Consider the following 15723-nt stretch of genomic DNA (forward strand, 5'->3'; position numbering starts at 1 on the left):
AATGCTCTTAGCACCAGGTTGAGATTCCACACAGGCACCACTGAGTGCAGAGGAGGGCGCAGGTGATTAACTCCCTTGAGAAAGCGCACCACATCTGGCTGTGAAGCCAGGGAAGCACCCTTCAGGCGGCCCCTGAAGCAAGCTAGAGCCGCTACCTGGACTTTAAGGGAACTGAGCGACAGGCCTTTCTCCAGACCTTCTTGCAGGAACGCCAACACTGAAGAAATTGGAGCAGTGAAGGGAGAAAGAGAGCCTGCTTCACACCACGCTGCAAAGATACGCCAAACCCTGGCGTAAGCAGTAGAAGTAGAGCGCTTCCTCGCTCTCAGCATAGTGGCGATGACCTTGTCTGAGAAGCCCTTCTTCCTCAGACGCTGCCGCTCAATAGCCAGGCCGTAAGACCAAAGGGGGAGGGATCCTCCATCACCACAGGACCCTGATGTAACAGGCCCTGTTCCACTGGCAGTCGCAGAGGATCGTCCACTGAGAGCCTGATCAAGTCCGCATACCAGGGACGCCGGGGCCAATCCGGACCCACCAGGATTACCCTGCCGGGATGCTTTGCCACCCGGTCTAGCACCCTGCCCAACATGGGCCAGGGCGGGAACACATAGAGGAGCTCTTGTGTCGGCCACTGTTGGAGAAGAGCATCTACTCCCAGGGATCGAGGGTCCCGTCCTCTGCTGAAGAAGCGCGGCACTTGGCAATTGGCCGATGACGCCATCAGATCTAGGCTCGGCTTCTTGATGTCCAGAACGCCTGAGCAGATAGCTGCCACTCTCCGGGCTCCAAGGTATGGCGACTGAGAAAGTCCGCCTTGACATTCATGACTCCGGCAATGTGGGCCGCTGAAAGCTGCTCCAGGTTCGCTTCCGCCCACTGGCAAAGATACATAGCCTCCTTGGCTAGAGGGGCGCTCTTGGTACCTCCCTGGCGGTTGACATAGGCCACAGCCGTGGCATTGTCCGACAGGACCCGTACAGGCTTCCACACCAGTACCGGGATGAACTCCAAAAGTGCCAACCGAATGGCTCTGAGTTCCAGGAGGTTGATAGACCACTTTGCCTCTGCAGGAGACCAGAGCCCCTGCGCTGTCCTTCCCAAGCAGTGGGCTCCCCAGCCCGACAAAGAGGCGTCCGTCGTGACGACAATCCACTCTGGAGTCACCAGAGGCATTCCCGCAGACAATTTGTCTGTCTGCATCCACCAGCTCAGCGCCTTGCGCACTGCTGGGTCCAAGGGAAGTCGCACAGCATAATCCTCCGACATCGGAGTCCAGCGCTGCAGCAAGGAGTGTTGAAGTGGTCTCATATGAGCCCTGGCCCAGGGCACTACTTCCATCGTGGCTGTCATAGAGCCCAACAGCTGCACATAGTCCCAAGCCCGAAGAGGAGAGGCTCCCAGGAACTGGTCCACCTGAGCCTGAAGTTTGACAATCCGATTGTCTGGCAGGAACACTCTGCCCACTTGGGTGTCGAATCGAACTCCCAGGTACTCCAGGGACTGAGTCGGGCGCAGCTGGCTCTTCTCCCAGTTGATGATCCATCCCAGGGAGCTCAAAAGAGCAACTACCCGGTCCACAGCTTTGCCGCACTCTGCATAAGAGGGGGCTCGGATCAACCAGTCGTCCAGATAAGGATGGACTTGTATCCCTTCCTTTCGTAGGAAGGCCGCGATGACCACCATTATTTTGGAAAAGGTCCGCGGAGCAGTAGCCAACCCGAACGGGAGGGCTCTGAACTGGAAGTGTCGTCCCAGGACTGCAAAACGCAGGAAGCGTTGATGAGGAGGCCAGATGGGAATATGCAGGTACGCTTCCTTGATGTCCAAGGAAGCCAAGAACTCTCCTGCCTTCACTGCCGCTATAACAGAGCGGAGAGTCTCCATGCGAAAGTGCCGCACTTTCAAGGCCCGATTGACCCCTTTGAGGTCGAGGATAGGCCGGACAGAACCTCCTTTCTTTGGTACCACAAAGTAAATGGAGTAACGTCCCTTGCCAAGCTGACTTTCTGGCACAGGAACGACCGCGCCCAGGCGGATCAGATTGTCCAAGGTCTGCTGCACTGCCACAGCTTTGACCGGAGACTTGCAGGGAGAGAGTACAAACCCGTCTTTTAAGGGTCGGCAGAACTCTAGCTTGTAGCCGTCTCTGATGACTTCCAGCACCCACGCGTCTGAAGTTATTGTGGTCCACTCGCCCAGAAACGAGGACAGCCGTCCTCCAATCTGCACTGGGGCGTGGACCAAGGCCCCGTCATTGGGTACGAGACCCTGGGGGAGGACCGGAGGAAGCACCTCCGGGACGGCGGTCTCTGCGAAAGGAATGCTGCTTGGGGGAGAAATTCCTCTTGAAGGAAGAGGGGGCAGAGGAACCCGACTTGCCCGGGCGGTACCGACGGGCTTCCTGCAACTGTCCTCTGGAGGTACCGGGACGAGTACTAGCCCGAGCCCTGACCTCTGGTAATTTCTTGCCCTTAGACATGCCGAGATCGGTCACGATTTTGTCCAGCTCGACCCCAAAGAGCAGCTTGCCTTTAAAAGGCAATCTAGCCAGGCGGGATTTAGAGGCGTGGTCAGCAGACCAATGTTTCAGCCAAAGCCACCGCCGCGCAGAGATTGTCTGAGCCATGCCTTTAGCTGAGGCCCTCAAGACATCATACAGCAAGTCTGCCAAATAGGCTAAGCCCGATTCCAGGGCCGGCCAATCAGCCCTCAAGGAATGATCCGAGGGGGAAGCCCGCTGCACCATAGTCAGGCACGCCCTGGCCACATAGGAGCCGCAAACTGAGGCCTGCAAACTTAAAGCAGCCGCCTCAAAGGACGACCTTAAGGCCGCCTCCAATCTTCTGTCTTGGGCGTCCTTTAGGGCCGTGCCACCTTCCACCGGCAACGCCGTTTTCTTAGTCACCGCAGTGATTAAAGAATCCACGGTAGGCCACAGATAGGCCTCACGTTCACTCACAGCCAAAGGATAGAGGCGGGACATAGCCCTAGCCACTTTAAGGCTCGCTTCCGGGACATCCCATTGAGCCGAAATTAAGGTGTGCATGGCATCATGCACGTGGAAGGTTCTAGGCGGGCGCTTCGTCCCCAGCATAATGGCAGAGCCAACAGGGGCTGAGGGAGAGACGTCCTCCGGAGAGGAAATCTTCAAAGTGTCCATGGCCTGTAACAACAGGTTGGGCAAATCCTCTGGGCTAAAAAGCCGCGCTGCAGAGGGGTCATCCGCTCCATCCGAGCGGGGATCCGTCTCCTCCAAGGAATCCGCAAAGGACCGTTGGGAGACCTCAGACACGCTGCCCTCATCTACATCGGAGGAGACAAAGTCCTCCAAGGCCTGGGAATCAACCCGAGGGCGTTTACCTCTGGGAACCTCAACCTCTTTACCAGACGAGGGAGCAGGGGCAGCGTTTTGCATGAGGAAAGCCTGATGCAGCAGCAAAACAAACTCGGGGGAGAAACCCCCCAGACTGTGTACTTCCGCAGCCTGGGCAACAGCCCTAGACGCACCCTCAACCGGCGCTCGCAAGAGCGGGGGAGAGACATGCTGCGCATCCAAAATGGCGTCCGGCGCGACACTCCGCGAAGGAGCCGCGCGGGAAGAACGGCGCTTAACTTTAGCCGCTTTTGTGCCGTCGCCCAAATTAAGGGCGTTCATGGCATTAATGTCTCCAACCTCAAGGGCGGCCCACGAAGAAGCCGTCCGAGCCGCGTGGCCGGCCAAGATGGCGGAGGCGAGGAGCGGGGGATGGGCGTTTATGGCGGGAAAAACCGCCACGCCGGAGGAAGGACCGGGACATTCATCGGTCACAAAACTGTCACCCAACAAGGGCGAATCAGGCTGTAAGACCCCCGCATCCCCTCTAGAAGCGCTCAAGCGATCCGGGGAGCGACCCTTTGCGCCCTCGCCCTCCGACGCCATATGCCACGAGGAGAAGAATCGGGGAACCCCCTGCCCGCTATAAAAAGGTAAAAATTACCTGCTGTCCGCTCCGAGCTGTAACGAACTGGTGTCCCAGTGAGTAGCTGCAATGAACGTTTAAATAAACGTCGAAATAAACGCCTTTAAGGACGTTTAAAAATTTTTTTTTTTTTTTTTTTTTTTTTAACGGAGCCAGCGGGAGGGGGGAGAAAAGGAGGGACCTGGCACCACCAGGTTTGCACTTGCTCAAAAGAGCCCTCAACCCCAGGCACTCAACAAAACCTAAAAATTAGGCTTGGAGGCCTAGCCAGAGCTGCTGCTGTGTGTGACCACCACCTGCTGAGATAGAGAACATACTGAGGAGTTTCCGGCAGCACATGACCACATATAGGGAGGCAAAAGTTTGCTCTCTATCTCCACCTGCTGGTAGATGGACACAACCCACCAGTCTATGGATTGATCAGCTTGATGATATGGAAATTAGGGATACAGCATAGATTATTAAGAGTGATTTGGTAGTGTTCATTTTGGCGTTGGTTTTGAAAAATACAGTAGGAGTTGATGAAAGACCGTGGTCAGCTGTGGATAGCAGTAGTATATGATGGGAGTTTCTGGTCTGTAGTGAGTTGTGTGATGCTGTATAATGCAATGAAAGCAGAAGTAACTAGTAGGAATATGCAGTCAGAATGCAGTTCAGTGTAGTGAAGTGTTATGCAGTTGAGCAGAAGTAATTGATTGGGGTATACAATCAGTAATACAGTTCGGTTTGCTCAATATGATGCAGTATGATGCAGTATAATGCAGGAGAAGTAGAAGTGACTGATAGGATTATACAATTAGTAATACGATTCAGTGTAGTGAGGTATTATGCAGAAGTATTTAGCAGAGTTGAGCTGATTGGGGTATGCTATCAGTAATACAATTCGGTATATTAAGTGTGATGCAGTATACTGCATTAGAAACTGAAGTGACTGATAGGATTGTACAATCAGTGATACAGTTTAGTATAATGAAATATTATGCAGTTGAAGCAGTGGTAACTGATGGGGATTTACAGAGCAATTCAATTCAGTCCATCGTTAACAGGAGCCGTTACAGGGAAATAGAATTTAGTGACAACGGTAAAGTAGACAGAGAATTAATGTATTCATTTGTAGGCTTACAGTGATTAATTGAGCCTCTCAAAGTTCTGATTGGTCGAATGCAAGTCTTATAATTAGGACAATGCTCTGGCACTATAAGCCCTCCTATTGCTAGAGTGCTAGACTTGTGAAAAAAAAATCCAGCACTGACATCCCATCCGCAGACAAACTGGCTACCTATTTCAAGGACAAAATAACAAAATTACGCAGCACCCTTCCTCTTCACAACAACGACATTGAAAACTTCCTCGAGGACTTAGACCTAATCCCGGGCGGATACCCAGCTGACCGTATCTGGCATACATTCAATCTACTCACCACCGAATTGGTCACACAAGCGATTCACAGATTCGTCAACACCCACTGCAAACTGGACATATGTCCCAGTCATCTACTTAAATCCGCCCCCAGCCGATTCATTGAAGACCTCACAGACCACCTAAACTTCACGCTACAACAAGGTTTCTTCCCCAAGGAACATGGTAACATCCTACTTACTCCAATACCAAAAGACACTAAGAAAAAAACTAACGACTTCACCAACGACCGTCCAGTTGTGTCTATCCCTCTAATAGTAAAATTGATGGAGAGCTTGGTGACCAAACAGCTTACGGAATTCCTGGACAAGTATTCAATACTACATGACTCACAATCAGGATTCCATTCCAACATAGTACCGAAACTGTCCTAGTCACTCTCCTGGCCAAATTCAAGCAGGAAATAGCCACAGGTAAAAGCATACTCCTACTTCAATTCGACATGTCGAGCGCATTCGATATGGTAAACCATAACATACTACTAAGACTCCTTGATCACTTCTGGATTGTTGGAAACGTACTTAAATGGATCAAAGGCTTTCTAACCACCAGAACATGCCAAGTAAAATCAAATTCAAACACATCACCACCGTGGAAAGCAGCCTGTGGAGTACCTCAAGGATCGCCATTATCACCAATACTCTTCAACATAAGGATTTTGCCAGTGGGATCATCATCATCCAACCGAGGCCTTAACCCATTTATCTATGCAGATGATGTTACAATCTACATTCCCTTCAGACATGCCCTGACTGAAATAACCAATGAAATCAATGATGGCCTGAACATCATGGACTCTTGGGCAAACTCATTCCAATTGAAACTGAACACTGAAAAAACACACTGCCTTATCCTCTCATCTCAACATAACACTTACAAACCCACAACCTTAAACACCCCAGGACACACACTCCCGATCTCAGACAGCCTAAAAATACTCGGAGTCACAATCGACCGCAATCTCACCCTCGAGAGCCAAGTAAAAACCGTAATAAAGAAAATGTTTTACTCAATGTGGAAACTCAAACGAATAAAACCTTTCTTCTCGAGGGAAACCTTTTGCAAATTAATACAATCAATGGTCCTAAGCCATGCAGATTACTGCAATGGAATCTATGCGGGATGCAAAAAAACAACTCACAAAAAAACTCCAAACCGCCACAGCAGCCAGATTGATATATGGTAAAACACAATTCAAAAGCGCTAAACCCCTCCGAGAAAAGCTACATTGGCTCCCAATCAAAGAATGGATCTTCTTCAAAATCTGCACTTTGGTCCATAAAATCATCTATGGCATAGTCCCAGGATACATGACAGACCTCATAGATCTACCAACTAGAAACAGATCCAGATCAGCGCGATCATACCTAAACCTACATTACCCCAACTGCAAAGGGCTAAAATACAAAACAACATTTGCATCTAGCTTCTCTTACATGAGCGCATAACTATGGAATGGACTCCCGCATGCTGCGAGAACAATACATGACCATCTAAAACTTCAGGAAATCATTTTAAAAAACTCACCTCTTCAAAAAAGCCTATCCCTCCGATCCAACATAACTCCCCACACCCAGCAACACAACATAATCAAGGATCGTACTGGACAACTTGCCTGACCAATTTACTTCAATTCTTTGAAGGAGTAAACAAACATGTGGACAAAGGGGAGCCGGTTGATATTGTGTATCTGGATTTTCAAAAAGCGTTTGACAAGGTACCTCATGAAAGGCTACAGAGGAAATTGGAGGGTCATGGGATAGGAGGAAAAGTCCTATTGTGGATTAAAAACTGGTTGAAGGATAGGAAACAGAGAGTGGGGTTAAATGGGCATTATTCACAATGGAGAAGGGTAGTTAGTGGGGTTCCTCAGGGGTCTGTGCTAGGACCGCTGCTTTTTAATATATTTATAAATGATTTAGAGATGGGAGTAACTAGCGAGGTAATTAAATATGCTGATGTCACAAAGTTATTCAAAGTCGTTAACTCGCGACAGGATTGTGAAAAATTACAGAAGGACCTTACGAGACTGGGAGACTGGGCGGCTAGATGGCAGATGACGTTCAATGTGAGCAAGTGCAGGGTGATGCATGTGGGAAAAAAGAACCCGAATTATAGCTACATCATGCAAGGTGGAGTGGAACAGGTGGATGTGAAGCGTCTGTTCACACTTTCCAAAAATACTAGGACTAGGGGGCATGCGATGAAACTACAAATCGGAGAAAAGTTTTCTTCACCCAACGCGTAATTAAACTCTGGAATTTGTTGCTGGAGAACATGGTGAGGCGGTTAGCTTGGCAGAGTTTAAAAAGGGGTTAGACGGTTTCCTAAAGGACAAGTCCATAAACCGCTACTAAATGGACTTGGGAAAAATCCACAATTCCAGGAATAACATGTATAGAATGTTTGTACGTTTGGGAAGCTTGCCAGGTGCCCTTGGCCTGGATTGGCCGCTGTCGTGGATAGGATGCTGGGCTCGATGGACCCTTGGTCTTTTCCCAGTGTGGCATTACTTATGTACATAACTTACTATCATCATTCCCCTCAACCCAATGACGCCTGAATCACATCTACCTCATCTGACCACAACACAATCTTGTATTTGTTATCAACCGTAACGGCAAATGCCTTTACGGTTACTTGTAAGCCACATTGAGCCTGCAAATAGGTTGGAAAATGTGGGGTATAAATGTAACAAATAAATAAATAAAACAGGTAAAGTAACGGAAAAGACAAAAAGAGGAGAATGAAGAATAGAGGGGGAAGAAGGGGAATGAAATCTGGCTATATTAAAACAGAGGAGAGAAATGGAGAAAATGAAGAAAAATCCATGTCAGAGATGTAAGGGAAGAAGACAGGAGTGAAGACACAGAAAATGATGTTGTGTTACTACTGCTAAAAGAGTTTGAGAGGCCCTATTTTGAAACCAGCAGCTGGAGATTACTCCTGCCCATCCCCTGATGGCTGTCTGATGAGTCTGGGGGTGGGGGTAATGGTTACTGATGCTGGGGGATTGGGGCAGGGGGAATGGATTATTTGGTGCCAAAAGGGAATCAGGGAGAGTGAGGAAAATGGTTATTGACACCAGGGAATGAAGGGTGAGGGAATTTGGCAGTCAGGGGTGTCAAGGATTTTACGAGTGGGGGGAGTAAAGCAATCCCAGGTGTCAAGGGATAGGGAGATTAGCCTCTTTAAAAGATAGTAGGCCTGATTTAGGGCCAGTTATCTTTTTTGCTGCTGTGAACAGGAGCACACAATGCTTCTGGCTGCCGCAACACAAATTGTAAGTAAATTGCATAGCAAATACTGCTGCAGTAAAATGCAATATTTTACTCCCGCTTAAGTTGGCGCCAGTGAATACAATTTAATAAATGTTTTTTCCATGTGCAAAGCCTGTTTTACACATCATCATTATACCTATCAAACTACATTCAAAATTATGAATTATGAACCTAGTGCTGGAAAACCAGTGCTAAATTCCTAGGGACACTTTTACTAAGCTGTGGTAAGTGCTGCTGTGTGCTTACTGCCACATCAGGGGCGTATCTGGACTCTGGCGGTAGGGGGGGCCAGAGCCAGAGGGAGGGGGCACATTTTAGCCCCCCCCCCCGCCGCCGAGTCCCCACTGCCGAGCCCCCACCGCCACCAATGACTCTCTCCACCCCCCTCCCACCACCAACCCTCCCCCGCTGCCGTTGCTTACTTTTGCTGGCGGGGGACCCCAACCCCCGCCAGCCGAGGTCTGCTTCCACCTGCCGCTGCCGTAAAAACTTCTTCTTCAGCTGGCGGGGGACCCCAAACCCCCGCCAGCCGCCCCGCGGTGTTTAAAATTCATCTTCGGCCTCCGTGGCCGTGCTGCTGTGATAGGCGCTGTTGAAATCCACTTCGGAGTCTGACGTCGTTGTACGTTGTACGTGCTGCGACGTCAGACTCCGAAGTGGATTTCAACAGCGCCTATCGCAGCAGCACGGCCACGGAGGCCGAAGATGAATTTTAAACACCGCTGGGCGGCTGGCGGGGGTTTGGGGTCCCCCGCCGGCTGAAGAAGAAGTTTTTACGGCAGCGGCAGGTGGAAGCAGACCTCGGCTGGCGGGGGTTGGGGTCCCCCGCCAGCAAAAGTAAGCAACGGCAGCGGGGGAGGGTTGATGGCGGTAGGGGGGTCCAGGGCAAAATCTGCGGGGGCCCAGGCCCCTGAGGCCCCACGCAGATACGCCCCTCCTGCCACTTATAATGGCGTCCTGCAGGATGTGCTCATGCATCATGTAGTAACTGCCAAATTAGCGTGTGCTAATCCAGGCACTAATAATTTTTTTTTGAGGGGGCGGAGAGTGGGCATCCCTGCACTATTCAGCGCATCTATGTTATCACACACTAACTGGTTAGCGCAAGATTACAGTGTGAGCCCTTACCGCCTACAAAATGGGTGTCATAAGTGGTCACACAGTAATTTGCTTTAATGGCCACATGCTAATGGCAACATTAGCGCATGGTTATTAATACAACAAATCAGCCACTTTACTGAAGTGGTAAAAAAAAACCCCAGGCAAGAGCATGCTAAGGCCACTTTTAATTGAAGCTTAGTAAAAGGATCTCTAAGCTTTTTCCCGACCCTAAATCCTCCCTTGTTGTCACCCACTTTTTATGCTCCTAAATTTAGGAGTTTGTTGAAATTTTGAGTATAAATTTAGGCGCTCACACCTAGTAAATTTTGAGTAAAAATCTGTTACATATTGGGCTCATAAAAAAATGTGACATTGGAAAAATAGCCTCCAAATAATGAATCAATGGGCGGATGCATTTCAACTGAAACTAAACGCAGAAAAGACACAGCGTCTCATCCTATCCTCACAATACAACTCAAACAAAAACAACACTATATACACCCCAGACTACACTCTTACGGTCTCCAATAGTTTGAAAATCCTGGGAGTAACGATTGATCAAAACCTTACACTAGAAGACCATGCGAAAAATACAACAAAGAAAATGTTCTACGCCATGTGGAAACTTAAAAGAATCAAACCCTACTTCCCAAGAGACACATTCCGCAGCCTAGTACAGTCAATGGTGTTAAGCCACCTAGACTACTGCAACGCAATATATGCGGGTTGTAAAGAACAAGTCATTAAGAAGCTTCAGACAGCCCAAAATACGGCAGCCAGACTTATAGTCGGGAAAGCAAAATACGAAAGCGCCAAACCGCTAAGAGAAAAACTACACTGGCTTCCACTAAAGGAACGAATTGCGTTCAAAGTATGCACCATGGTCCATAAAATTATACATGGAGAAGCTCCGGCCTACATGTCAGACCTCATAGACCTACCTGCTAGGAATGCTAAAAGATCAGCACGTACATTCCTCAACCTCCATTACCCCAACTGCAAAGGATTAAAATATAAGTCCACCTATGCAACCAGCTTCTCCTACATTTGCACACAGCTATGGAACGCACTCCCGAAGACCATAAAGACAACGCAAGATCTTTCGTAAACTACTGAAAACGGACCTATTCAAAAAAGCATACAACAAACAATCGTCCTAACTTCTAAACAACAACAACGAAGAATAAGACTGAAACGACATAACCACTGCCCAACACTATTACTCTCACCATAATACCATCATCTGAGCAACTACATAAAGCCGACACCTACACAAGACCACAATATATTCTTCTACCACATACATACGCACTTGATTGCAATACCACGTGTTAACAAGTACGCAAGCACATAATGCATTCTTCTACCATGAATGTACGCACTTGATTGCAAAATCATGTGCATATCTAAAGTCCGGAAATGGCAATCGCCAAAACAGCAAATGTAAGCCACATTGAGCCTGCAAATGGGTGGGAAAATGTGGGATACAAATGCTACAAATAAAATAAATAAATAAAATTATTTTGAAAAACCAAATGAATATTGCTGCGCCTATCAATAAACAAATGTTCCACTGATATGTAAGTTTTAATATGTAGAGATTTCACCTCACAGAAGCAGGGCCGACCCAAGGGTGTTTGACGCCCCCCCCCCCACCCCAAGCAAACCTTCAGCCATGCGCCTTCTCAGGGTTGGGCCAAGGTACTTCCCCCTCTGTAGTCCAGCATCTCTCCTTTTCTTTCCCATCCCTCCCTATCTAGCATCTCTCCCACATCTTCCATTTCCCTAAAAGGACTTACTCTGTCCTCTCCTCCATTGCTGCTGCTGCCACTCTACCTTTGCCCGGGCCGTCCTGAAACACTTGAAAGTGGCATACATGGCTAAGAATCTGAACAGGAAGTTTTGATAGAAGGAGGTGGGATTCAGCAGACCTTGAGTGTGGGCCAATACTCAGAGGCCCTGCATCATGTATGCCATTTTCAAGTGCTTCAGGATGGCCCAGTGACAGCGGACTCCATATCCTCCCCCACCACCACCACCTTATTCTGCCACCCTAGGTGAATGCTTAGTCCATCTAGTGGTAGGGCCAGCTCTGCCCAAACTTTGCAGCTGCTGCTTCTTTCTACAAAGGCTCGGACCTGGTCTTAACTAATCTGTTAGGTGGCAGCTGATGCGTTACTAGGTTAACCCTATGCTTATTCTAGTTTATTCCTAACAGAAAATATTCTCATGCAGTTTCTAATTGTGAAAGGCTAAAAGTCTGATTCCTCGATATCCTTATAGGTAGTAACTGCTGCTCAGAATGTTTTACAGAAACCAAAACTGTCAACCACAGGTCCCTGGAATGGAAGTTTTTAATAGTGATCTGGTTGTTCACATTATGTAGCAATCAAACTAATGATAGGGTTCCAGGATCGAGGGAAAAATGTCAGGGTTTTCCAGAAATCTAACCAAATTACTGAGAAATGTGTATTGCAATACAGTGCATCATCAAACATCCATTTCAGGGTCTGGCTAATTCTCCACACAGTGTGATCAGATAACAGTGTTTAGCGAGACTGGGTACATCTAATCTGAACAAACTGCTGCTTACCTGAAAAATCCTTTACAGCCTTCACATGTCATGGCATTGAAATGAAAGCCGGTGGCCCGATCACCACAGACGCCACAGACACGTGGGACATTCCTGTCAAACTCCACATCAATGTCAGCCATAGAAGAGCTCTCTGCCATGAACTCTATGTCGGTCATAGAAGAATTCCCTGCCATGAACTCCATGTCTGTAAAAGAAAGCAGGATGGCTCAGAAAACAGCACTTCAATCAGTGGCCTGCAGCCATGTGGCTCTGTGAGCAAAATTCTAAACCAATCTGCAATACATCTCTTCCCACATCATCTTGTTCGGCAAGAGGGGCTGAATACATTTAAGCAAAGTTCTGACTTAATTCTTCCGGAAGTTTCCTCTTGCTCCTTTTAAGCATGCAAGTCAATCAGGACATGACCCAGCTGGAGTGACAATGCCAGCAGCCTTCATTCATAGCTATTCAAGGTTTTACCCCATTTTTATTCCATCTCCCCACTACAATTTTATGCTATTTAGGAAAATGATAAAACTACTCTTTTTTGTGAATATGTCACTTCTAAACTGATGTAATCTGGATTTTATCTGCAGAAGATTTTTTAATTTTTTATATGGTCCATCCTAAGTGTTTTACCTAGTTCTTGTATGTGACCCATTTTGAACTCATTGGGTATTAGTGGAATACAACAGAGTATAATGTAATGTAACCAAGATATCGCAGAGACAGCGCAAGATTAACCTTTTGTTTGGACCTAGACAAACAGGGGTGCGTTGGGCCTCCCGTTGTATTAGAAATACAAAGCTCCCACAAACGGGGCTGCCCTGATTCTGACTGCAGAGGAAAACCAGCAGAAAGAAGAAAAGGCAGGTAGGTAAGAAGGCCTGGTTGTCAACTCCTAATTTCGGGAAAACAGACCTCTGTGGGCAACAGTGGATCTAGTTTCAAACAGCCCCCCCCCCCACCCCACACACACACTCTTCTTTCTGCCAGCAGCGGACTTACTAGGGCAAAAATCTGTTTTGGAAGACACTGAGGCACTAATGCACAATGTCAATAAGACAAACCAAAAGATCATATTACAAAACCAAAATACAGCCAGACTTCAAAGACATGACCAAACTATATCAACTCGTGAACAAATTACTAGACACCACAGTGGTTACCACAACCAACACAGACACCCCATCTGCAGACAACCTTGCCAAATACTTTAACGAGAAAATTGTAAACCTACGCAACACGTTACCACAGAACACCACCGACTTCGAAAAATTCATTGAGTATTTGGACTCAATCCCCGGTGAATACCCAGCAGACCGAACCTGGACAAATTTCGCTCTCCTCACCGATGAAATTGTCACCCAAGCGATCAACAAGTTCACCAAGACTCAATGTAAACTGGACACCTGCCCCAGCCACCTAATAAAATCCGCCCCTCAACGCTTCATAGCAGACCTCACAGCTCACCTAAATTACATGCTGCAACAAGGACTCTTCCCTAAGGAAAAAGGCAACATTCTACTCACCCCAATACCTAAAGATACAAAGAAAAAAGCAAACAAAATCACCAACTACTGCCCGGTAGCATCTATCCCTCTGGTAGTCAAACTGGTGGAAAGTATGGTAACCAAGCAACTTACCGACTACATAAACAAATTCTCAATACTACACGACTCACAATCAGGATTTCGCTCCAACCACAGCACCGAAACAGTACTAATTACTCACCTAACCAAATTCATACAAGAAATTGCAACTGGCAAAAGCATACTTCTCCTACAATTCGACATGTCTAGTGTGTTCGACATGGTAAACCATAAAATACTACTAAACTTACTAGAATACTTCGGGATTGGTGGAAGTGTACTTAGTTGGATCAAGGGTTTCCTAACCACAAGAACATACCAAGCAATATCAAGTTCGAAATATCATCACCATGGAAAATAGAATCTGGAGTACCCCAAGGATCACCACTATCACTGACCCTTTTCAACCTAATGATGACCCCATTAGCCAAATCCTTATCCAACCGAGGCCTCAACCCTTACATATACGCAGATGATGTCACGATTTACATCCCTTACAAACACGAGCTAACAGATATCACTAACAAAATCAAACTCAGCCTGCAAATCATGAACTCATGGGCGGATGCATTTCAGCTCAATGCAGAAAAAACACACTGTCTCATCCTCTCATCCCAATATAATACGAACAAACTCACCAATATAAACACCCCAGATTACACCCTTCCTGTTTCAGACAGCCTGAAAATTCTCGGAGTTACAATCGACCGAAACCTCACGCTAGAAAGCCAAGCGAAAATTAATGTGGAAACTCAAACGAGTAAAACCTTTCTTCCCGAGAGAAATATTCTGCAACTTGGTACAATCAATGGTACTAAGTCACCTAGACTACTGCAATGGAATCTATGCGGGATGCAAAGAACAAATAATAAAGAAACTCCAAACTGCTCAAAACACCGCAGCCAGACTTATATTTGGAAAAATGAGATTCGAAAGCGCCAAACCCCTACGAGAAAAACTGCATTGGCTCCCAATCAAAGAACGTATTGCGTTCAAAATCTGCACTCTGGTTCATAAACTTATCTGTGGTGAGGCCCCAGGATACATGGCAGACCTCATAGACCTACCAACCAGAAACACAAAAAGATGAACAGGCACATACCTAATCCACCTCCCAAGCTGCAAAGGACTCAAATACAAATCAACCTATGCATCCAGCTTCTCCTATATAATCACAAAACTATGGAACGCATTACCGAAAGTCGTGAAAACAATGCATGACCCATCAAACCTCTGGAAATCATTAAAAACTAACTTGTTCAAAAAGGCATACCCTAATGATCCAACTTAAACTCCTGAACCCTGCAACACAACGAAACTAATACTCGAACTGGACATAACTTAACTCTTCCTCCTTGATTCCCTAATGTGTCTGTCACACATGATCTTTGCCACAATATCACTCTGTATTTGTCACACCGGAATTGGCGATCACCATCACGGTACTATGTAAGCCACATTGAGCCTGCAAATAGATGGGAAAATATGGGATACAAATGCAACAAATAAAAAAATTAATAAAGTTAAAAACGGCAGCCCTGAGAGAAATTAAAAAGTTTCAAACAGCAACCGATACAAAAAAGGGATGGCATGCAAATGAGATGCATGGATTCCCCTTTGTGCATTGTTCACTGTTTGCAACTTTAAGCTGTCAATTGCAAAATGTTCGTGCAACTGACAGTAGCCAACACGAACATTTTCAAGTTGCACAGGGAGGGGCTTGAGAGGGGGTCCACCTCCTGTTGAGCCTCCCCCCCCATGCAACTCAAAAAACTCCATGGTGGTCTAGTGAT

General features: G+C 47.2%; 1 protein-coding gene across 5 annotated transcripts in view; it reads right to left on the reverse strand.

Annotated features, from left to right (window-relative positions):
* The window catches only part of VDR (vitamin D receptor), a 459251-nt gene that overhangs the window by 218605 nt on the left and 224923 nt on the right, over nt 1-15723 (reverse strand). For all 5 annotated transcript variants that reach the window (XM_030198165.1, XM_030198163.1, XM_030198162.1 and 2 more), the window contains exon 2: nt 12357-12543. In XM_030198165.1, coding sequence (XP_030054025.1) covers nt 12357-12541 — 185 coding nt within the window. In that variant the 5' untranslated portion in view covers nt 12542-12543. The remainder of the gene's footprint in view (nt 1-12356; nt 12544-15723) is intronic.

The sequence above is a fragment of the Microcaecilia unicolor genome, chromosome 3 (genome assembly GCF_901765095.1).
Source record: "Microcaecilia unicolor chromosome 3, aMicUni1.1, whole genome shotgun sequence".
In the NCBI taxonomy this organism is placed as follows: domain Eukaryota; kingdom Metazoa; phylum Chordata; class Amphibia; order Gymnophiona; family Siphonopidae; genus Microcaecilia; species Microcaecilia unicolor.